Source organism: Schistocerca americana, chromosome 2 (assembly GCF_021461395.2).
Source record: "Schistocerca americana isolate TAMUIC-IGC-003095 chromosome 2, iqSchAmer2.1, whole genome shotgun sequence".
NCBI lineage: Eukaryota > Metazoa > Arthropoda > Insecta > Orthoptera > Acrididae > Schistocerca > Schistocerca americana.
Genome location: NC_060120.1, coordinates 682,882,743 through 682,908,896, shown reverse-complemented (window position 1 = coordinate 682,908,896; position 26,154 = coordinate 682,882,743). Strand labels below are relative to the sequence as shown.

General features: G+C 42.6%; 1 protein-coding gene across 3 annotated transcripts in view; it reads right to left on the bottom strand.

Moving 5' to 3' along the window:
- LOC124596110 (inositol polyphosphate multikinase) overlaps nt 1–26,154 on the bottom strand; it is a 352,197-nt gene that overhangs the window by 3,710 nt on the left and 322,333 nt on the right. For all 3 annotated transcript variants that reach the window (XM_047135125.1, XM_047135124.1, XM_047135123.1), the window contains one exon: nt 16,962–17,097. In XM_047135125.1, the coding sequence (XP_046991081.1) occupies nt 16,962–17,097 (136 nt within the window). The remainder of the gene's footprint in view (nt 1–16,961; nt 17,098–26,154) is intronic.

Sequence of the window (26,154 nt, the reverse complement as noted above, 5' to 3'; positions counted from 1 at the left end):
ACCTGAAGCATTAAAATCACCATACTAACATTTCTTTTTTTTTTTTTTTTTATAAATCCAGTCTCTTAAACTTTTCGACTGACGGGATGTAGTAAGAACACTATAACTAACCAGCTGTTCCATACTAACAAGGAGGATGGACAGTATGATATTACCAACACTGGCTGGAAAAGTTATTACAATACTGAATTCAAATCATGAATAAGTGAAGCTGATACAGGTGTGATTCAGCAGGTAGCTCTCTGGCTTACTATGGACTACACCATGAGGAATTGTTATCTAAAATAGTTGTTATATGATGTGAATACGCATGATAATCTAGTCTCAAAAGCAGATATTACAGTGTATTATTTGTATGTGTTGGAGTGAAGTTTCTGCCATTTTCACAGCATTTACCAAATGTCTAAGTGCGGACAAAACAATCTGAATCGACCCCAAACACCAATACTCTTATATATGCATCTGGTTTGCAGCAATTTTTACAGGCATGTTAACTTGGAATTCTACCTCACGAAAAACATTCTGCAGCAAAGTGTTTTAAAAGTGCCATTCCTGATATAAAATGATAGTTAGGCTTAACACACAATTCATGTTCCAATTAAAACTTTGTGTGTGCAAGACATGAATACTACCCTTTAAAATAAAACAATGAAATCATGTTACTGACAAATGGAAACAAGACAAGTTCATTCAAAAGATTTATAGAGGCTGTGGATTCAGATTACAAGAAATTAATGAATACTACCTGTGTAGTGCTGGGAAAAACTTCACCTGCATATGACACCTAATCTACAAGGCACTTTAATTAGACACTGGTCCAATTAACTCCCAATCCAGAAGTACACGTCAGCTCTCAAACTATACAATCCACCACTGGAAAATATTTTGACAGTTACACACACTTTCAAAATCATGCAGGCAGCAAATGAGCACTTGAACAACTACAGTCATTATGGTCCAGGTGCCCATGAACATGAAATGCATGTAAAACCATTTCATCATGCTGGATCAATATTAAATATATCAATGGCCTCTGAAAAGCCAGTCCTATTCCATCATCATGTACAGCAGGGAATTCCATCATTCCCAGACTGCTTCACACCACATGCATATTGCTGGTCACACTCACTGCATCCATTGTGGAAAGGATGGACATCTCCAAACAGTCTGCTGTAAACTGTCAAGACTATTACATTGAGTTACGTGCATGCATCAAGGAAAGGGGTGTGAGCTTCAGGCAAGAGGTTCCCCCAGGTGACCTTTTTGCTAACAAGCTACTCCCAGGTGACCTTTCTGCTAACAAGCTATTTTTAAGCAACACAATTCTGAACAAAGATGACGGTTTCCAGATGGACACAGTAGCTACAGCTTTCTCCGTAAACCTCCACGTTTATGCACATATAAGTTCCCCAGAATGTGTCAATTCACAATTGCCACAAACTACTAGGAAATCACATGGTTGATAATGCTATTTGTTACTAAAAGTCACTCAGCCAGGAACGTTTTCGGTCTGATTGCCTTCTTGTTTGGATTCTCCATCAATGATGAAGTTAAGGTTGTCTCTAACACAGTTCTCTTCCAGGAACTTACTGATCTTTGTGTCACATTCACACCAATATTCAACCCTGGCCAGGGTGCACCACAGTTTTCCAGGTTCTTATCTCTTTGCAACGAGATTCAGTGCCCCATTTCTGTCCAACATAGCACATATCAGTTCCTTATGGATAGCCTTTAAAGAGGAACTCTGTCAATTCTACAAAGCTAGGCTGATTGAATACATTAAAACAAGTGCCTGTGCCATGCTGCTGCAAACAGTCAAGAAATCCAGTGGCTTCCTCCCTCTATGCAACGATTTTACATCAACAGTCAAAGTGTCCAGCCTCACACAGAAACCTATCCTAAGCCACATCCAGAAAACCACATCATAACACTTGTCAAATGGCAATATTTTTCAACTGACCTTGCTGACACATATTTGAAAATACCACTGGATGAGGAGTCACAAAACATCGAAATTATCAATGCTCCCTTCACCTTGTTCCAATGCAACTGTTGCCTTTCTGGATCTCTTCAGCTCCTGCAATCTTCACACGTAACTAGAACAATTAACCATACCTCCAACCACATGCCCTACGTACATGACTTAACTGTCAAAGGCACTATACATCAAGAACACCAACTGCAAAACCATTGTGCACTATTTATTACATTACTGGCTTAGATAAATGGCAGTTTTCCAGGATTAAATGGAACATCTCATGCATTTGCTAAACAAAAAAGGGATTAGCCCACTGATCGCAACTTGACAGCTATCAACAAATTTATAAGAGCTGCAAGATTTGTTTGGAAAATTGAATTATTATTCAAAAGTTCCTCTTACAATTGTCCCATAGCATCCAACCACTCAACCAGTTGCAAAAATAGGTGTTCAGTAAAGGTGGACAGCTGCCTACAAGCACACCTTCGCACAGTTAAAAGCATATACTGTGCTTAGCACTCTGCCTTACACTATAACATCCACTGGTTCTGGCTGTGGATGCCTTTGGGTGTGTCATTGGAGCAGTACTGGCATATAGAAATGACGACGGTACTGAACAATCTATCACGTATGCATCAAAGATGCTGATACTGAAAACCTACTGACAGACAGAGAAGAAGGAGGTATTGGTTATATTTGCATTTACGAAGTTCTGTGTTTACCTATTCAGGACTACAGTTCACTTTAATCCTAGATCACAAAGTGCTGGTAGCCACACACTAGTCTTTCAGAACGAACAGCACACCTCCAACACTTGGCACTTTTCCTGAGCTCCTGCAGATATGTTGCTATGTACAAGGTAATAGCACAATATGCAAATACAGGCAACCTAATATGCCTTTCCCTGTTACCAGACCCAGCCTTTGACCAGCAGTAAATCTTGTGTTTCCACATAGGTGCAGAAAGGACACACACATTTTAAGGGCTGCCCTTGAAGGCTGATCTCTGCAGACATGGACAGCAAACTGATCTTACGACAAGTAATGCACTATATGCTCCAAGGGCAGCAAACACCAATTTCAAAACACCAAAATCAAGAGCTCCAGACTTGGCATACATCTACCACCATCGGTCAGTAATCAGCAATATCCTCCAAACAGATGCTGAGGCAGGTGAACATCATGTTGTCATCCCGTCCACCCTGCGACATTCGTGTTTTACAACTACTTCATCACAGGCATGGGGGAAAGAACAAGTGACAGCTCTAGTGAGATGACACATTCACTAGCCAAGCTTAAGCAGGATTGCAGAAGCCATAGTGCACAGCTGTTCAGTCAGTACCTGCCATAAGGCAGCACCACCCCAATTTTTCATATGACCCCCACCACAACCTTGGGACCAAATTCATTTGAACTTAGTGGGCCCATTTGTAGGCTATATGTGGCTGATAGTCATGGATAACTTCTTTACGCACCCTTATGTGGTCCACCACCACAGAAGCCACAATAAATATGTTACTCCAGACTCTACCAGTCAAAGGGGTTCCCCAAATTACAGTATTGGGCAATGGGCTCCATTTTACATAGCAGTTTTCATACAATTCTGCCCACCAAATAACATGGAACACCATTTTAGTCCACAATTTCAGCCAGCCTGCAATGGCAAAGCGGAGCATGCACTGCAGAGATTTAAGTAGCAAATGTTAAGCAGTGGGAACCATTATTACAAAATGAGCACTCATACTTTTCCTGAGCAAGTTCAGAAAGACTACCATCCAAGATCTTAGGCTGGCAGAACTCCTCTATGGGGACCGACCATGAATGGTCTTTTTCCTAGCCTCACAGCCCCGGGAATCCTGAACCTGGTACTCAGGGTGATACTCGCTGGGAACAGTAGTGTGGTCACACTTCTCTTAGACCAAAAGAAATGTACACCAGCAACAGTGGTTAAGACCCATGGCTACATCATGCCAGTCAACACACAAAAAGATTTTGAGTGCCATCATACAAAACACCTCTGCCACACCTAAATCATCACCAGCAGTACACTTTGAACTGGAAAGTCCACCACTGTCAGTTCCAGAACTTCACAGATATAATTTGCACCGATTAAAACCAGCGGCAATTTCATTGGACACAGACATAAAGATGGAGATCTCCACACAGTATCTGCAACCACAGCCAGAAATGCCCATATCGATACATCTCATTATAATGCCAGATGCTCCCAGCTTCTCACACCAGCCATCAAGCTTAAGTGCCTGGGCACCAACCATAGCACCAGTTTACCTGCTGAAATATTGTCCAAGGTGGTTCCGATCATAAGCATCAGTTTCCGATGGGAGAGATCTTTGCCTCCACTTCTATTATGTCCTAGGTTCTCTCCTTCTGTATTGCTCATTAGGCTTGCTTTATGTGCAGTGTTGTCTTCACTTGTTAAGTTCCTCATTATTTACCTCCTGTTCAAAATTCGCAGACTGCTGTTGATGACAAACTGGTTAGTCCGGCCTCACTCTCACCTTTTTTTTTGTTCTCGACTTTCAGTTACTACATGCCTTCTATGAAAAATACCTAGAACAGATAGTTAGGAACCCCAATCATGATGGAGATCTATTGGATCTAAAGGCAATAAACAGATTTGACCTCAGGATGTCCAAGTTTAGAAGAATACTGTGGTTGACCAAGCACTGGATAGTTATGTACACAGCAGAACAGTTCATAATGGGAGAGAGCCTCCATGGTAAACAGTCACTGTAAAGAAACTTCTAAAGAAGCAGAGGCTACTGCATTATAGGTGTGAAACAAAGTGTGGGGCTGTAGATAGATAGATGCTGAATGAAAAGTGTTGAGTGTCAAGAGATCAATGCCTTCAATATTGTCAAATGGTATTTCACAAAACCCAAATAAATTCTGGTCATATGTAAAGGCTCCTAGTGGCACCAAAGTTAGTGTCCAGTCACTAGCAAATGAGACAGGAATTGAAATTGAGGGTAGCAAAGCAAAGCAAAGCTGAAATGCTCAACTCCATTTTCAAATGTTCCTTTACAAAGGAAAACTCAGGAGAATCGTCCCAATTTAATCTTTGTACCACTGAAAAGATGGATGAAATAAGCATTAGTGTCAGTGGTATTGAGAAACACCAGAAATCATAAAAATTGAACAAAGCTCCAGGGTTCAATGGAATCTGTCAGATTCTATACTGAATCTGTGGCTCAATTAGCCCCTCTTCTAACTACACTAGACTCTCACTAATCCGGTCATTCCTGGTACTTACGGGTGCCGGATTAATGAGTGTCTGAAATCTATTTTATTCGTTTATTTTGTTTTTTTTTTTTTTTATTTTGGAAACATAGGGGATATAGTGTACTGTACTTCATTAAACCGAACAATACAATTTTAAAACACAGAGGATATGCTTTATTAAATCAAAAAATACATTAATTTTCAAAGGAAACTTAGTCCTTGAGTGTATACTGTACATAATTATACGGTCGTATCACTCACCATGAAACATGTCCCTAATTTTTAACTGTCGCAATGATGATACACGACAGTGGCATGCTTTATCACGCAACCGCTTCACAAGCATTACATCGGTACTGCAGGCAGCCTCAGCACCAGCAGTTGAGAAATCTTCATGCTCTCTCCTCCTGTGTCCTCTTCTTCATCACTTTCATCATTACATTTTTCAAACTTTTGATTACTTCTTCATCTGTTAAAGTTCGGTCCATATCACAGTTTTCCTCATTCAGCCACTTAGTAACATCTTCATAACCAATTTCTGCTCCTCCTGGAAGTTTGTGGAACATGTAAGTGTACAAAGTAATTGATAATTCCGAATTGGCTGGCTCATTGCTGTCACTCACTACTGGATCCAACTCAGCATCAATGGATGGCCACAATTTTCTGCAACTCTTCATTATGGTACTGCTCTCCACTTTACCCCATGCTTCGGTTGTGTGGAAAACAACACCACATATGTTAATTGTTTTCCATACCTTCAGCATAGTCTCTATGGAGTCGTTTTCACTTTCGTTCAGCAAGGAGACAAGAAGTGAATGTCGATACTGACATTAGACTGATTCCAAAATTCCCTAGTCCATGGGCTGAATTACGGCTGTCACACTCGGTGGGAGAGAGAGCTTGTATACCATCAAACTTTAGAGAAACATCTGAAGGATGACTGGAAGCATCGTCAATTATAAGGATAGCTTTCAGTGGAAGCTTTTTCTTCTTTAGCTCTTTTCTCACTGCTGGTACAAACATTTGGTTTCTGTTGCTTGTAACCATGAGTTTCCTCCTCGTTCTTCACAGCTAATGTTTTTGAAGGAATCATCTTGTAAAAAGAGTCCTGTTTCATCAGCATTATACAAGGCATCAGCAGTTAAATCATCTTCCTCTATTATCTTCCACATCTTGCTTACAAACTCATCAGCATCCTTATCGTTAGCTGAGCGACTTTCCCCAGTGACTGTCAGCTGCCGAATGCCAAAACAAGTTACTACTGCCAAGTTGTTTGTTAAATGTAGCTGCTTTTTCCTTTATAACCGGGCCACTGACTGGAATTCCTTTACTGTGTTGTTGTATGAACTACCTATAAACAGCTACGTCCAGTTCTCCATTCTCACTCTTTCGCATAACCTTCCATTTTCCCAACTCACTATCCATTTGTGTTGAGTATTGTTGAATAAAATCTATCTATCTTTTTGATGTCATAAATGGTTGCTCATCCAACATTGAACTCAGCAGCAATGGTTTTCTATGAAGAACCTCGATTTAACTTATATAAAATTTCGAGTGTCTGCTTGAGCTCTAGCGTAATGTGTTTCCTTTCAGGAGATATGATTCCGAACAGTAAAGAAAGCTACAATTTCAAATACGGTATATAAAGCACTGTTTAACTAAGCATTGTTGTGCACAATAATTCATTGTTCCCATGTTTTTGGATGTGCACCAGATAACAGAGACCTGAGTACTGAGGGCCAATTAGCAAGAGCCTACTGTATTATCTGTCATAGATAAAATCAATTGTCAGTTCTTGGGGAAAAAAAAGGCAGGTCTATAGAAGGGTACTAGAAGTGATGCATAAAAATACTGTCCAATATCCTTGACATCCATTTTTGTTGTACATCGTAGAAAATATTCTAAGCTCAAAGGCACTGAGGTATCGTGAACAGAATGACCTCAATACCAACCAGTATGGATTCCAAAAACATCAATCATGTAAAACCCAACTTGCACTCTTCTCACATGACATACTGAAAGCTTTGGCGCAAGGCAATCAGGTAAATGCAGTAGTTCTCGATTTCCGAAAAGCATTTGACTCAGTACCCCCCCCCCCCCCCCCCCCCCCCCACACACACACTTTTTGTCAAAAATATCATCATACGGGGTACCAAGAGAAATTTGTGACTGGGTTGGGGACTTTTTAGTAGGGAGGACACAGCATGTTATCTTGGATGGAGAGTCACTGTCAAATGTAGAAGTATCTTCAGGTGTGCCCCAGGGAAGTGTGTTGGGACCCTTGCTGTTCATGTTGCATATTAATGACCTCGCAGACAATATTAATAGCAACCTCAGACTTCTTACAGATGACACAGTTATCTATAATGAAGTACTATCTGAAAGAAGCTGCATAAATATTCCGTCAGATCTTGATAAGATTTCAAAGTGGTGCAAAGACTGGCAACTTGTTTTAAATATTCAGAAATGTAACATTATGCACTTCACAAAACGAAAAAATGTAGTATCCTGTGACTATTATTTCAATTAGTCACTTTTGGAATCGGCCAACTCACACTAATACCTGGGTGTAACACTTTGCAGGGATATGAAATGGAACCATCACACAGGCTCGGTCATGGGTAAAACAGATAGCAGACTTTGGTTGGTTGGTTGGTTGGTTGGTTTAAGGGGGGGGAGGGGGGGGGGGCGCAAACTGCTACGTCATCGGTATCTCGTTCTGATTAAAACAATTCCACAAGGGTGGAAGTAAAATAATTATGACATACAAAACACAGCTTTAAGAAAGGAGAAAACCACAAGAATGACAGAAGGGCAACAAACACTAAAATGGACAAAATCAGAGAAGAAAACCACAGAGAGATGCAAGAAACATGTAGACGAGATCAAAACAAGACAGCAGATTATCATGGCTAGCTGACCATGAAAATAAAAAGGATAAGCCAGCCTTTCTGCAACACATTAAAACCTCCACCCTAAAAGCACTACGGTGGAGGACACAAAGGGACGAAGGACTTGCACTAAAACTTAGATCAAATGGTAAAACCCACCCTCACGAATAAAATGTAAAACTAAAGCTGCTGCTGAGGCATTGTCGCCCAACACCGAAGGTATGGTGCTGGGAAAGTTAAAAGTCCACCGCAGAGTAGCTAAAAATGGGCAGTCCAGCAAAAGGTGTACGACCATCATTTGTGAGACACAGTGACACCAAGGTGGGTCCTCGCGATGGAGGAGGTAACCATGCATTAGCCACATATGGCCAATAAAGAGCCGGCAGACAACAACTTATTCCCTGTGAGAGGACCACATGGAAGACTTCCACACATTTGTAGTCTCCTTAATGACACGCAGTTTGTTGTGTGTACTGTTATGCCATTCTGTCTCCCTAAGCCATTTCCGCACTGTCTGTCTGGCCAGCCTGTCAGCAATTTCGTTGCCTGGGATTCTGACGTGTCCTGGGGTCCACTCAAACGCCACTGAACTACGGGACCTTTCCAGGGCATAGATGGACTCCTGGATGGATGCTACCAAAGGATGGCGAGGGTAGCACTGGTCGATACCTGGTAGGCTGCTCAAGGAGTCAGTACACAGAAGAAATGACTCCCCAGGGCATGAACGGATGTGCCCAAGAGCACGAGATGTGGCCACCAGCTCTGCAGTGAAAACACTGCAGCCATCTGGCAAGGAGTGTTGTTCAATACGTCCTCCATGAACATATGCAAAGCCTTTGTGACCATCAGCCATCATGCTGTCAGTGTAAACCATTTCATGGCCACAGTGCACGTCGAGAATCGAGAGGAAGTGATAGCAGAGAGCTGCAGGGTTAACGGAGTCCTTAGGGCCATATGAAAGGTCCAGAAAAATCTGTGGCCTTGGTGTACACTACATAGGTGTATGTGAATGGACCTCGAGGAGAGTTGGTAATGGGAAGGACTCCCGTTCACATTGAAGGAACCAGACGCGAACATCAAATTCAGATGCGCAGGAGAAAGCAGTTGTGCATGGCTAACCCTCAATGGAAGGACTCTGGCCTCCACTAGGACACTGGTCATCGGACTCGTTCTAAAACCCCGTCACTAGGCGAACGCCGCAGTGGTGCACTGGGTCGAGAAAACACAATGCTGAGGGTACCACCAAACTATAAACCTCACACCCATATTCAAATCGGGATTGAACCAGGGCTCTGTAGAGGTGCAGCAGCGTAGAGCGATCTGCACCCCAGTTGGTGTTGCTCAGGCAGTGGAGGGTATTGAGGTGCTGCCAGCACTTCCACTTACGCTGATGAAGGTGAGGAAGCCAAGTCAATCATGTACCGAAAACCTGTCCTAAGAATTGATATGTCTCCACTACAGTGAGTGGATCATCATAAAGGTAAAGTTCTGGTTCTGGATGAATGGTAAGACGCCGACAGGAGTGTATGATACATGACTTAGCAGCCAAAAAATGGAAGCTGTACACGAGAGCCCATGACTGCACCTTGTGGATGGCTGCCTGTAGGTGCCACTCAGCAACACCACACCAGTACTGGAGCAGCAGTATGAAGTGCAGAAGCCGTCTGCATACAGAGAGGGTGAGACAGATGGCCCTACAGCTGCTGCTAGGCCATTAATGGCCGCTAAAAATAGTGATACACTCAAGACAGAGCCCTGCGGGACTCCATTCTCCTGGATATGGGGGAACTATGGAAGGCACCAACTTAGACACACAAAATACAGAGCGACAGGAAATTTTGGATAAAAATCGGGAGCGGGCCTTGGAGACCCCAGTCATACAATGTGGCAAGGATATGATGTTGCCAGGTGGTGTCACATGCTTTGCATAGATAAAAAAAGACGGCAACAAGGTGTTGGGGTCTGGAAAAGGCTGTTCCGATGGCAGACTCGAGGGACACAAGATTATCAGTGGTAGAGCACCCCTGGCGGAAGTCACCATGACATGGAGTCCGTAGGCCACGTGACTCCAGGACCCAACCCAACTGCCAACACACCATAAATTCCAGCAGCTTACAAAGAACGTTGGTGAGGCTGATGGGCCAATAGATATCCACAGCAAGTGAGTTTTTACTGGGTTTGAGCACTGCAACGATGGTGCTCTTCCGCCATCGTGATAGAAAGCCCCATCACACCAGATCCGGTTGAAGATGGCAAGGAGATGTTTAGTCATCTGACTGTGGATCCGATCAGGTCCAGGAGCTGTGTTGGGGCAATGTGCAAGTGAGCTGAGAAGCTCCCACTCCATATATCGGGCATTATAGGGTTCACTGTGACATGTAGTGAATGAGAGGACTTTCCTTCCCATCCCCCGTTTGAGGGTGAAAAAGGCTGGGGGTAGTTCTCCGACACACAGGCTCGGGCATAGAACTCGGCAAAGTGCTCGGCAAAGTGCTCGGCAAAGTGCTCGGCAATCGTGTTTGCGTCGGTACATAGCACACTCTTTAATTGTCTCAGCGACTTCCAGCAACCACCAAGGGACTGTCTTTCGCCGGGTGCACCCTAAAGAGTGAGGGATTGCAGTTTCTGCTGCAAAAACAATTGTGGCAGTCACCTGCTCAGCCATCACATCGATGTTACCTTGTGGGGGAGATTCAATGGTGACATCAGAGGTGAAAGTTTCCCAGTCCTCCTTATTTAAAGCCCATCTGGGCAGGCATCCATGGGCCTGACACCGGGGCAGTGAGAAGAAGATGGGGAAGTGGTCACTATCACACAGGTCGTGATGTGCTCTCCTGTGGATAGATGGGAGAAGTCCTGGGCTGCAAATTGATAAATCAATGGCCGAGTAACTAGCTCAAGCCGCACTGGAATGTGGCGGCCCCAGTATTTAAGAGGCAGAAGTCAAACCGAGACAGTGAAGTTTCGACATCTCTGCCTCGGCAAGTAAGCACCACGTTACCCTACAAGGGGTTATGGGCATTAAAACTTCTCAAAAGTAGGAAAGGTTTAGGGAGTTGATCAATCAGTGCAGCTAATACATTCAGGGGTACAGCACCATCTGAAGGAAGATATACATTGCAGACAGTTATTTCCCACATCGTCCGTATTCTGACAGCCAAAGCTTCAAGTAGGGTTTGAAGGGACAAAGGTTCACTACAGACTGAGTTTAGGACATGAACAAACTCCACCTGACACTCTATAATAGTCGTTACAGTTCCTGTAATATCCCTTATAGCCATGGAGGGCATGGTTCCGCATAGTCAGGAACCAGGTTTCTTGGAGGGCGATGGAGAAAGCAGGTGTAAACCTTAGCAGTTGCCGTAGCTCAGCCAGGCGCTGGAAAAAACAGCCGAAATTCCACTGGAGGATGATGACGACATGAGACTGGGAAGGCATGGAACACTCAATGGGGCAGTTTTTGCCTCAGGGTCACCTTGCTGCCACCAACTTTTTTCCTGAGCAGTCTATATCCATTGTGTCTGAGCGTCTGGCGACAACTAGCTCCTCAGCAGGCGCCTGAATCTCAACCTCGTCCTCAGACAACAGAACTTGTAGGTAGCAGTGTGGGTGCCAGCACAAGTTCCTAGTTCTTGGGGGTCTTCTTTTTAGATTTCTCATGCTGTTCCTTGGGTTTCTCTGGCTGGGAGGACTTCACTGGCTCAGCTTCTGAGACACAGGATGAGCATGAAGCCCTATGACCATCTGCTTTTGGGCTCTTTAGCCACTGGTGGGTGTCACCTTTCCCACTAGCAGAAACCTGAGAAGGGAGTGGCCCAAAGGACCCCTTCCTAGCGAGAGGAGCCGAAGAAGCCTTATGCTTGGCGGGTGTTGCTCCCGAAGTAGGTGGTGCCAGAGCAAGAGGGAGGGAAATGCCGCCCCACCATCAATGGGGCAGGTGTAGTCTCTTGGTTCTGAGAGACGGCAGGGATTCGAGGAACTGACATGGCGACAACTGTTCTCGTAGCGGCGGTTTATGAGAAAGTCATAGCCACAGGTTGTAAGCGTTCAAATTTCCTCTTAGCCTCTGTGTAGGTCAGTCGGTCCATGGTCTTATATTTCACGATTTTCCTCTCTTTCTGTAAAATTCTGCAGTCTGGTGAGCAAGATGAATGATGCTCTCTGCAGTTAACACAGATGGGAGGTGGGGCATAGCGAGTATTGGGATGGGATGCATGTCCACCATCTCGACTTGTGATGCTGGAAGTACAGCAGGAAGACATATGGCCGAACTTCCAGCACTTAAAGCACCGCTCTGGGGTGAGGGATATATGGCTGGACATCACAGTGGTAGACCATCACCTTGACCTTCTCGGGCAATGTGTCACCCTTGAAGGCCAAGATGAAGGCACCAGTGGCAACCTGGTTATCCCTTGGACCCATATGGACGCACCAGATGAAATGAACACCTCGCCGCTCTAAATTGGAGTGCAGCTCGTCGTCAGACTGCAAAAGAAGGTCCCTGTTGAATATAATAACCTGGACCATATGTAAACTCTGGCAGTTTATGCCTCAGGGTCACCTGCTGCCACCAACTTTTTGCCTGAGCAGTCTATATCCATTGTGTCTGAGCGTCTGGCGAGATCTAGCTCCTCAGCAGGTGCCTGAATCTCAACCCCATCCTCAGACACAGAGCTTGTAGGTAGCAGTGGTGACAGAAACATCCCCCAACTTGCCACAAGCGAGTAATGCCCGTGACTGGGCAGAGGATGCTGTTTATATCAAAACTGACCCAAAGCGCATTTTGGACACGCCCTCCACCTTCTCAAACTTGTCCTCTAAATGCTCCACAAAAAATTGAGGCTTCAAGGACATGAAAGATTCCCCATCAACTCTCGTACATATCAGGTACCGGAGCGAATAAGCTTCACTGCCATCCTTAGCGTGGCATTCCTCCCGTGGGTTGGCCAGGGAGGGCAACGACTTGGGGTCATATTTCTTAGCACTGAAGTTAGACTTTGCCCGCTTACAGACTGCTGGCGGCGGACCACTAGCAAGAGATGACGTACTACGCTTCATGGCATGTCATCCGCATTGATGCCACCCACTCTGACCAGAGGACCTCCCCATGGGCCCCATCCTGCCACAGCAAATGCCACCTGGCAGAATGGCCCTCGCTGGGAGTGCCGATGCCCCAGGATGACGGGCATCTACTCCTTGGCATACGTGGGGAGTTAACAGCACAGGCATCAGCACAGCAATCCCTGTGTTGTCAGGGGGCTATAACCAACAGGATACCTGGCAGCCCCACCACAACGGACTGGCTACCGTGTTGGATGAGGTGCAAAGAAGTCCATGGTCATCGTCAGCACAGAAAGTGATACTAATTAGTGCGTGGTGGAAAGGAAGGGGTCCTCGCCCAAGAGATGGAGAAAGAGGGGACTGCAATGCGACAATGAGAAAGAGGGGACTGCAATGCGACAATGAGAAAGAGGGGACTGCAATGCGACGATGAGAAAGCAGGCTAAAGATCTCGATGCACGATGGACACGATGCACAACTTAAGGCGCCCTTCGCCAATTGACTCACTCTTCAGGAAAATTTTGAAAACTGGCTGTCAAACCCTACAGGGGACCGTCACAAAGGCCGAAACGTGTGAGACTCCTTTTAGTCGCCTCTTACGACAGGCAGGAATACCTCGGCCTAATCTAACACCCAGACCTACAAGGGGTAGGGGGCAGACTTCAGGTTATTGGTAGAATGCTGGGAAAGCACAGCGGACATTCTTACATATCACTCATACAACCTGTTCTACAACATTGCTCAAATGTGTGGAACCCATACCAAATAGGACTAACAGAGGATATTGAATGTATACAGAGAAGGGCAGCATGAACTGTCGCAGGTTCGTTTGATCTGTGGGAGAGTGTCACAGAAACTGAAGGAAGTGAACTGAAAGACTCTTAACAGTATTTCAAGAACTGGCTCCAGCTTTAAATGACGACTCTAGAAATATACTAGAACCCTCTATATATCACTCACATAGGGATCTTGAGGATAAAATTAGAATAATTACTGCACGGACAGAGGCATTCAGACAATCATTCTTACTATGCTCCATATGTGAATAGAATGGGAAGAAACCATTATAACTGGTACAATGGGGCATACCCTTCGCTATGAATCTCACAGTGGCATGCAGATGTAGATGAAATGAGCAAAAATAAATTAATAGTTCGAATTCTGGGGACAGTTTTTTTATTGCCTTCCGCATTTGCCTCATGTTGACATTTTTCTTACCAACTGTCATGTAATTTGGCAGTCCCTTGCAATGATGAAATTGTTCTCGATGATTTCATGTGAAATATGGAATGTTGATCATGGTGTCAGACTGATCTGTCATACAGCCCACGGTAAAACGTGGTGGGAAGGACAATAAATGTGCACACAAAATATTGCTTGTTGCAACAGACTAACAATTTATTTGCTGTGATTTATGTTATTCATGTGAGTAAGCTGAAAGTTCACGAATGCGAACTGCTACAATTTTAACAGCTTGAGTCCACTGAGGTCCACATTGACTGTTTACCCAATTTTTGATACATTTATGTCTATTTTTCATCAAACAAACAATTTATTTTTCCCACACAATATGATTTGCTTGCATGCTGACCCCCAGTATTTCAAGATTACTGTCAAGTTAGAAACTAAACTAACTGTTACTTTCATTACATCATCATGTTATTGACTACACAAATTTCACTGTTAATCCACCATATTAAGGGTACATTTAAGCTGCAGCCATGCTGCGGACACATTCCATTTTGTTGCCTGCAGGGAGCCTTGTTGCATTTACGCTGCAGCCTTGGGCTCACACAGCATCTCACTTTCCTGCTAGAAGCCTTTGCCCTGCAGCTGCCTTGCTCACATTACTAATTGAGGAATTACTTGCAGTTTGTGAAGCAAACTATGTTCTACGCAACATCTGATGACAATGATAGTGGCTCTTTCTTGCCACAAGTGTTGTTACTGACAACGAGAAAGGAGATGAGGTATGGACACTCCATTTAAATACAGATCATCCACACTGCAGATAGTTTCACAAGTCATAACAGCACCTCAAAAATTATTCAGAGCACTTTTTCAGGTAGTTACGAATGTCTTAAATTTTCCAGTTAATTTTAAACATTATTGAACCAGAATATTTTATATAAAGATTCAACTCAAAATTATTATCATAATTGTGTTTATGATTCATAGGCCTACTCACTCTAATATAGTACTTAGTTTTTTTTTTTTTTTTTGTCCACATGTACTTCACTCACCACATTTCTCGCCCTTAGATTTTCATGCTGATATTCTAATGACCACCGCATGCCTTTATGCCTTAAGTCCAAGGTTTATAGGACTGTAGTATGCCCAGTCACACTTTATGGGTTGGAATGTTGGCCAATGACAACGAAGCATGAGCAGGATCTCCACGTGATGGAAACGCTTATGCTCCTATGGTCCCTTGGTCTTACCCGATCTGACCATCCAACAGACGTCAAAGTTCGACAGTGACTTGGAGCTGCACCCACCACAGACAAACTACGGGAAAGCAGGCTAAGATGGTATGGACACGTCATGCACAGTAAAGCAGACTTGGTGGCAAGAACAACTATGCACCTAGACATAAATGGCAGATGCAAAACAGAATGGACGGACCGTATAGAGAAGGCTATGGAATTTATCAATGCCACATATGAAGATGCCCTCGACAGACCAAAATGGAGGCAGATGTGCCAACAAGCAGACCCTGCTAGCTCATGATGAACATGAATAAGAAGAAGAAGAAGAAGAAGAAGAAGAAGAAGAAGAAAAAGAAGAAGAATTCTAATGAAAAAAGAATACAATAACAGAAACAGACAAACTAATTACCAAAAATTATTACATGTAATATTATTGACCAGGAAGCACTTATGATTTCTGTATGCCTCTCGTCCTAGATAGCTCTGTATCCAAAAGCAGCTGAAATATGTTCCTCTTTGACAATCATTACTTACAGTTCTCACAACATAACTACCTGCATATGTTGATTTCATTGGTAGGATACTGGGAAGTAACACACGAACACTCTCGATAGATTACTTATAAAGTTTCAAGTGCCAATATTAAGTGCAAGAATCTGAGAATATGCTATTGCAATAATCACAAAGGTAACATTAATTTAGTAACTGCTCACACAGTGGCATTTAAGAAGTAATTTTTCCCACATTACTCACCTTAATATAAGATACAATGAGAAGTACTCTCCGAAATGCACATCACAGTAGTTTGCACATTGTGGATGTAGATGGTAATGTATAAGCACGTGTATGCTTTGTGTGAAAGCATTTAATAAGGAGCAGTCAAACATGGTAGTGCCAGAGTAAACCTGAAGCAGCCAATCACGACTCAAGTTTCAGGACATTCGTTGATGGTTGCGTAGTGAAACACAACCCAAGTTGACATCATCACCTAGCACAAGGATTGGCATGAGCAGCAATGGTACAGGTTAAATGCACTGGTAAGGTGCAGTGGACTTGTTTCACGATCGCCACCCCATGCCGGCGAGCAGCGAGGGGCCAGCATAAACACACCCTAATTGTCTTTATCACTCATAGCAGACTGATGTTTATCTCTAGGTAAATTCCTTATGAATTTTTACCACTAAGCTAAACAATACATGTATTTTCTGAAACAGTAAGACAATTGAGTTTGGTGTCAGTCAACAGCTTGTCTATTAGTGGTCAATTAGTTTGGGAGAAAAAAGAAAAAGGGTTATCAACAGCCACCCCCCCCCCCCCCCCCCACACACACACACACACAATATGTTACAAAAGTTCTCACCATCAATAACTGAACTTTTGTTCAAGCGTTTCCCATAATCTTTTCCATATTTCATAAGTTTTCCATTCGAAATCTTGTACACCTGGAAACCTGGGATACAAAATCCCAAGTCCCTTTTACACTCCATATACTTTTTCTGAAACAAGAAAGAAAAATATTAATTCAGAATTAATACTTATGGCGATACACAATAAAATACTCTCTGTTTATTCATATAACATAAAAACTTTTATACTGCACAAGACAAATAAGATTTTATAAAAGAAAGAAAACTCTTAAAACACACACACACACACACACACACACACACACACTGCTTGTGTCTGTGTATGTGTGGATGGATATGTGTGTGTGTGCGAGTGTATACCTGTCCTTTTTTCCCCCTAAGGTAAGTCTTTCCGCTCCCGGGATTGGAATGACTCCTTACCCTCTCCCTTAAAACCCATATCCTTTTGTCTTTCCTTCTCCTTCCCTCTTTCCTGACGAGGCAACCATTGGTTGCGAAAGCTAGAATTTTGTGTGTATGTTTGTGTTTGTTTGTGTGTCTATCGACCTGCCAGCGCTTTTGTTTGGTAAGTTTCATCATCTTTCTTTTTAGATGTATATATATATATATATATATATATATATATATATATATATATATATATATATATTGCAATAAATAATCAACACATCAGAAGTTGCAAGTGCCAATCAGCACATGAATGTACATGCAAATAAGGCAGGAGGATATTAAAGGGTAGTAAACCAATTCCACTTCAGTACACAAAAAGTCTTCAAGACAATACTTTTGTTTCCAAAACCAAATTTGGTGAGTAGTGAAGGTGGAGTTGGTGGGGATATCTGTTGTTCATCTCAGTCAATATCACTTAAGTGTGTGATGAGTTGGGAGATGATCCTCTCCGCAGTTGACACAGATGGGAGGCGGGGCACAGGGAGTAATGGGATGGGATGCTTGTCCACCATCTCGACATGTGATGCTGGAAGTACAGCAGGAAGACATATGGTCGAACTTCCAGCACTTATCGCACCGGTCTGGGGGAGGGATATATGGCTGGACATCACAGCAGTAGACCATCACCTCGACCTCCTCAGGTAATGTGCCACACTCTAAGGCCAAGATGAAGGCACTGGTGGCATCCCTGATTGTCCCTCGGACACCGATGGATGCACCAGAGGAAATGAACTCCTTGTCGCACTAAGTTGGCGCGCAGCTAGTTGTCAAACTGCAAAAGACGGTCCCTGCGGAATGTAATACCCTGAACCATATTTAAGCTCTTATGAGGCGTGATGGTAACAGAAATATCCCCAGCTTGTGACAGGTGAGTAATGCCCATGACTGGGCAGAGCATGCCATTTTTATCAAGACTCACCCTGACCGCATTTTGGACAAGCCCTCCACCTCCCCAAACTTGTCCTCTAAATGCTCTACAAGAAACTGAGGCTGCATTGAAACAAAGGAGACCCAATCAGCTATTGTACATACAGGGTACTGGGAAGAATAAGCTTTGCTGCCATCCTTGGTCTGGTGTTCCTCCCATGGTGTGGCCAGGGAGGGGAACGATTTGGGGTCATATTTCTTAGCACTTAAGTTAGACTTTGGCCGCTTAGAGACTGCTGGTGGAGGACCACCAGCAAGAGATGACATACTATGCTTCATGGTGTGTCATCCACCCTGATGCCACCCACTCCGACCAGGGGCCCTGCCCATGGGCGCCACCCACCCTCAGCAAGGGCCACCTGGCAGGAAGGCCACTGGGGCATCCCGATGCCCCAGGGAGATGGACATCTACTCCATGGCATACGTGGGGGAGCTAATGGCGCAGGCATCAGCAGAGCGGTCCCTGTGTTGTCAGGGGGCTACAACCAACAGGGTACATGGCAGCCTCACCACAACGGACTGGCTACTGTGCTGGATATGAGTTGCTAAGAAGTCCATGGTCATCGGCGGCGCAGAAAGCAACACTGCATAGTGCATGCTGGAAAACACATCCAGGAAGATGCCCTCACCCAAGAGATGGAGAATGAGCGGGACTGCAATGCGACGACGAGAAGTGGGCTTCTCAATTCACGATGGACACGATGCACCATGTATGGTGCCCTTCCCCAATTGGCTCGCTCTTCGGGAAAACTTTGACAAATGGCAGTCAAACCCTACAGGGGACCACCACATAAAGGCTGAAAGGTGTGGTACTACTTTTAGTCATCTCTTACGACAGGCGGGAAAACCTCAGGCCTATTCTAACTCAGGGCCCGCAAGGGGACATGCTGAAGGCTTCTTTATTGAGCACAAATAGAAAATAAAAACAAAAATCGACAGCTTGTCTCAGAAGAGAGAGCTCCTACCCAAACATCAGACAGCACATGGCAACATTATTATACAGATACTGTCATGCTGACATAAATGGGATGCAATTCTGTTCCTGAATCAGTTATTTAGACTACAGTTAGAGGACACACAAACACATTCAGGAACACTTAGTCTTATTGAACATTGTGTCTTTGCATTATTGTTAATAATATAAATGCGGTGGTAGGGTTAGAGGGGAGGGGGAGGGAGGGGGGAGGACAGTGGAAGAGAGAGAGGGAGAGATTTTAACGTTAAACAACATTTCACTAGTATGCTGGTGTCACAATATGCACTTTAGACAAATCACTCATTGCCAGTCCTAAGCTGGAAATTTGTGTCCAACAAAGAACATTTGAAAAAGATTCCAGAACTTAGTATTTTACTTGCTAAGTGAACTATATCTCTGTAAAAAACTGTTATGTCAATGCTACCCTCGATTGCTGCTGGCAGATCTACTCTAGTGCAGAAATGAGAACAAAATCAGATTGACACAAGGCCACAGGAAATGAGCTAATGGAAATGAAACTTCCAGTCAGATGTAAACCATGTTATGGAGTGCATCTCAAACCTGGAAACTTCCTTTTTACATTTATGCTCTTACCAACTGAGCTATCTTTACCCAGGCAGTGAGGATGGGTCATGAGTCGTGCATGTGTAGCCCAGCTGACACATTGACAATAACACTGCCAACAGAAGTCACAATTGCTGTTCTGTCCCAGTCTGGCACACAGTTTTAATCTGTTAGGAAGTTTCAACAAAGCTCACACACTGAATCAGACTGAAAAATTCACCACGGAAACTAAATGTAGATTACAATTACAAAAAAACACACATGAAATAAAACATGTTGTGAAGGATACTCTGGTCCACTAAAATAGCAATGCACAGGAAACTGCATGTCAAAATAAGTGAGTTACAGAGAAAACTTCAACAAAATGGGCACCCCTATCAGAGAAAATAAAAATATTGAACCTATCTGAATGAATGCTTCATGGAGTTCTTGAGTAAAGAATGAGGTTGTGAAAAACTGTGTTGTCATTGAACCTGTCAATACCAACCTGTAACATCAAAATGGTGTCCACTGTTCATTCATTCAATGAAATGCAGTATGCAGAGAGAATTGCAGTTACTCTAACGATATCAAATTCATCGGTATGATCAAGTCACAATCGAACTGCCGCTTTCCAAATCCAACCAAAAAAATTGGGCAATGGCACAGTCTGTGACCATTACCTACTTAAAAAAAAAAAAACATAATACAGAAATAACATAAATATGGTAATGAAAACAGTTACGAAGGAACACAAATAATTTAGACAAATTTTCTTCATGTGCATTTAATTCATGTGGTTTTCATTGTAATGCTTGCATGTCGTGTGCTTGCTTTCTGATTGGCTGTATCTGATGTTTAATAACAGGATAATTATACAGCACATCGCCATCTGTAAGCAATGGGTTGGTGCATTAGGTCATAGCATTTTTTAGTTTAAATAAACACAACACACACACACATCTAACAGAGACTTCAGTGATCAATAGTATATTATCCTTCACTACTTAAAACAGTACGCCACCCTGGGGAAACTTTACGATTCTGTGACTTTAGGTATCACATGGTTTTGAGGCAAAGAACTTATCAAGCCATGTTCGGAGAGAATTTCCTTCTGGAAAGTAAGGTAATTGAAGATTGTTCAACAGAGCAGAAAAGGTGAAAATTTGAGGGCACAAGATCAGGTCAATTAAGCAGGTGCAGAATGACGCCCCAACCCAACTCCTGTATAGCATTTTCTGTCAGAATATGAGCTCGTGTTATGCAGTAGCATCACTTCACACATCCTTCCTGGTCGTTGTTTTTGGACTGTGTCTGCACGGCGTCTCAGCCATTGACAATAAATGTCAGCAGTGGTGGTTACACCTTCAGGATGCAATTCGTAGTACACCACACACACGGTCACTGTTCTTCCAACAGATAATTGTGGCTGTGAGCAGGTCTTTGTACAGGGAGTTTGTGGTCTGTTTGATTGCAATTATTCCTTTCTTTTCCTTATGTTAGCATAAAGACACCCTTTCTCATCACTAGAATGATACAGGATAGGAATCTACGATGTGCAAGCATATATGGCCACATGCTGATACTTGTGATTTTGGCTTAGAGCATATGGTACCCATACACCCAATTTTTGAATTTTCCCCACTGCATGCACATGTCGCACGTTTGTGGAATGATCACAGTTCATCATATCTGCTAGTTCTTGAGTACACTATTGTGGATTAACACATGTAAATGATCTTCGTCACACCGCGAAGCCCTTCCTGAACGTGGAGAGTCACTAATGACAAAACAATCCTCCTTAAAATGAGAAAACCATTTACTTGCCATGTTCTGTCCACTGGCGTTGTTCCCATACATGGTTTAAATATTTCTGGGAAGCCTCTGCTCCTGTCATCATCCTACTGAACTCAAACAGAAGAATGTGTTGGAAATGTTCCAATTTCTTCACTTGACACTCCATTTTCTATAGTCTCCACAGCTCTACTATCTCAAAGCACAAAATGACAATTTGCAAACTCAAAAAGCAACAGTGAACTAGAATGAAATTTTCATTTCACAGCAGTGTGTGTGTGTGTGTGTGTGTGTGTGTGTGTGTGTGTGTGTGTGTGTGTGTGCTGATATGAAAATTCCTGGCAGATTAAAACTGTGTGCCGGACTGAGACGACGTACTGGCGGAGTTAAAGCTGTGAGGACGGGGTGTGAGTCGTGCTTGAGTAGCTCAGTTGGTAGAGCACTTGCCCCCACGAAAGGCAAAGTCCTGTGCTCGAGTCTCAGTCCAGCACACAGTTTTAATCTGCCAGGAAGTTTCAGCAACAGTGAACTATTTGGGAAAAAAAAAAGACAACGATCGATAAACAAACCTATAGTAACCAGACTACAAACACGCAAATCAAAAATGCTGTGAACTTATGCCCCAACCTAACACAATGTTAGACTGTCCACTGTAAAATATTATTTTTGTATGTCTGTCAGTCAAATCTATACTTCTTGTATCTTTGATTTATTTCTTTGTAGACTGCACCAGAAGACAGCCTGAAAGGCCGAAATTGGCCAACTGTACAAGATACAACGTGTTCATAAATTAGTTATAGAAAAGTAACCTCTAATTGTGAAAAGATAAACAATTTACAGAAGTATTTGATACTGCACTTGATGCATTATATATTTAAGTTATATTTACAAATGTGCTGTGTGGCTACCTTTTGTAACATGACATATGTCCCACCTGGAATCAATTTTCTGCCACATCCCATAAAGCAAGTCTTGATGTATGGTGGCAACTGTTTGTGTTATCCATTGTCGCAGATCATCAATCTTTCCCGGAAGTGGAGGAACATTACTCTGTCTTTAATATAACAGCATACACAGGAGGCCATTTGGGTTAAACCACGTGATTGTGATACTCAGGATATTGTTCCACCACATCCAGGGCAAGGGGGCACATCGCTACAGACGTATGCGACAGCTTCACGATGACAATGTGGTGGTGTGCCATTTGCAGAAAAATAAATTCTGTGCCCATATCCTGTTGTAATTGAGGCACTAGATAATATTCAAGCACGTCCAGGTATGATACGCAATTACAGTTGACTCAGCAAAAAAGAAAGGACCACAAATCCTGTTACAGCTTACAGCGCAAAAAATATTTACCTTAGACAAGGCCCTTACATGATCGATTACATGATGTGGTTTCTGCTTGTCCCACATCCAAACATTATGTCGATTCACTTTCCCGCAGGTATGGAAGGTGGCTTAATCACAGAACATCCTTTCATAATCATCTTCAGTCTGCATTTTGTTAAATTCTACACAAAACTCAGCTCATTTTTCTTTGTCATTATCTGTTGAAGTTTTCAATAGTTCTAATTTGTAGGATTTGAAGGACAGGTGTTTCCGTAATACATTGCACACTGTAATTCTAGGAATGTTCATTTCTAAACTCGCACATCTTGCTGATTTACTCGGACTGCCAAACTCGTTCAATTGCTATGCCATAGATGATTGGCCAACTCTGCCCTGGCGTCCTATGTGATACACAGCCAGTTTTAGTGAAACGATTGTACCAGCCTATAACAGAATGTCTCCGAGTTGGTGGCTTGTGATATTTACTCGTGAATTATCTCTTAACTGTAGTAGCAAAATTGGATTCATAAAACCAGAAACCACACTGGCACACACTGCAAAGTTATACGACTCCATGATAACTGTTGGAATAACTCATTTGCGCATGCCACCTAACAGGAATGTCGGAAACTCAAACTGTTAGGTGGTAAATAGAACTTCAAGATATACTGCATTCAGTGCTGTATTAAACATTTCTGTAAGTCATCATCATTTTCACTATTAAATGTTACTTTTGTATAAATAATTTATAAACACCCTGTATAGTAAACTGAATACTTGTGAAAAACGGCAAAGGTGGAAAACTTCAAAATTTCCTTTAACAAATAATTTACAGTAACTGCATTTTGATAGCTGCCATCCGTTCCACACTAGGAAGTCTCTCCCATAAAATCTAACCACTCATGGACAGTGCATCTGTAGTGAGGAACAATCCCTCTCTCAGTATGCTGAAGGTTTTTACCCCCCCCCCCCCCCCCCCCAATCTTAGTCCACAAATAGATTTCTTGTGTTATATCCACATACAACCTTAATCTTCCAATCACCTACATATGCCAGTTACAAAAATGTGACCCTGTATCACTCATTACCATTCTGGACTGGAACAACTGAACCATATCCTTCATGAGAGCTTTGACTATTAATCATCTTGCCTATAAAGTAGGAGCATCCTACCCTCAAGCCTTCACATCCCTCCGTAAGTAGTATTCCACCACCTACCCAAACAAATAACATTCTAGTCCACTCACACACTACACCTAATCCCAAAGCTCTTGCCACATGGGCCACATCCCTGCAGAAGACCCATGCACAAGACTGCTCTGATACACCCAGCCAGAAAGCTTGCTGTTAAATTCTGAACTTTCTGTGGTCACGGCTCATGATGTCACCTAGTGCTGCCAGTAGATGTCATGCTCAATGAGTCACTCTTTTCCAGACTTTACCGTCAGATTTGTTACACACACACACACACACACACACACACACACACACACTGTAAGTGTTTGCACTTTGGTCAGTTACCAGCTTGTACAGATTTTATATCTGTCAGTGTATATATGAGCTTTCATCTGGCAAGGGGACCTTATGGGCCGGCCCTGTTTGATTTTCTTTATGTATATTTGTGAAACTTGATAGTCTGCGCTCAGACGTAACAGTTTCATAATAAACAGTGACAACTTTATAAAAGAAAATGTCAAAAAAGTTGCTTCTAAAAATGAGAAGATTTCCAAGCTCTGTTAAGTACAAAACAATTTGCCAAAATTAAACATTCCCATAACTCAACGAGTAGCATCAGAGACTGCTACTCTACAAAGCTCAGGTTCAAATCTCCTTTACAGCTATTTTCTTTGCTTGAATTCTATATTTTTGTGAAGTGGAAATCATAACAAACAAATACTGAATCATAATTTTCTAGTGAAAGTATCAACATATTTTCAAATGTGTGTCATGTGGAACAAATTAAAATTATGTGAAATGCTGTACAACAACAATGACCTAGAATGGATTTTCACTCTGCAGTGGATTGTGCTCTGAAATGATACTTCCTCACAGATTAAAAACAAGACTAATCTGCCAAGAAGTTTCATCAATAATACTGGAGTATTTCGTATACTCATTTCTCCATGGGATGAAGAAATAAGAAATCAATGGGCATTAGCAGTTAACCAGCAGATCCTTCTGTAGATACAGTCCAGCCCTTTGAATTTTTACGTACTAGAATCTATTAGATGACTACGGTCTTTTTCCCATTTTCAGTTGGTTGCTGTAGCACTGTTTACTGTAAGTAAGCATACACTTGAAAATTTTTGCTGAAAAAAATATATCGGACTGATAATATTTTAGACTATAAAATTTATAGCCTCCTCATGACATAGCACACATGCAGATTTCCTATCTAAATTAAGACATTAATATTTGTAGAGGGGTTTATGTTAACCTGTGTAAAGTGTGTTTCTTGTTCAACTTCTTGCACTTTATGTGAAAACCAAATCTTAAAACACCTAAATTTGTAGTCTATGTTCTTGTTAGTTCCGTGATTTGCCTCCTGAACAAGATTAAAAGCAGAAATATGTAGCTACATTAATATCTTTTACACTCATTGTACTTAATTCCATATACTGTTGGCATAAATAGCATAGGGATGGAGTTTGCACTCTGCTATTGTCCATCCGTACTTGCCACCACAGTTAAGCAGAAATATATAGTGGCACCAATTGGTACCCATATTGTGATGTCATGAGCCACAAGCCCAAAAAGCTCAAGTCCGTCTGCCAGACCACAAACCAGCTGTCCACATGAGTGAATGGTCAAAGGTCACCACTAAACTGTGACCATGGGAACTGAAAATGACATGCTCAATTTCAATGGCTGTTTCACAACCCTTACCATTGGATTCTATTCTAAATGGTCATCCTCAAAGGTTTGAATTTTGAGAGTCAAACACTCTGTGATTTAAGAAATTCATCAGACATTCACACACAGAGTTCATCTTGTGTAAAAGGAAATTTAATTTACTTGAATGCAACGCTTTTCAAACAACCATTTGGAATATTTTCACGTGACCTGCTGGAAGTAGATTCATTTCAGCAGTTGTGCCAGATGACAAGCGTCGCCGTGCTTGCGCAGCTATGATGATGCAGGAAGCCCATACGTTCATATGTGTA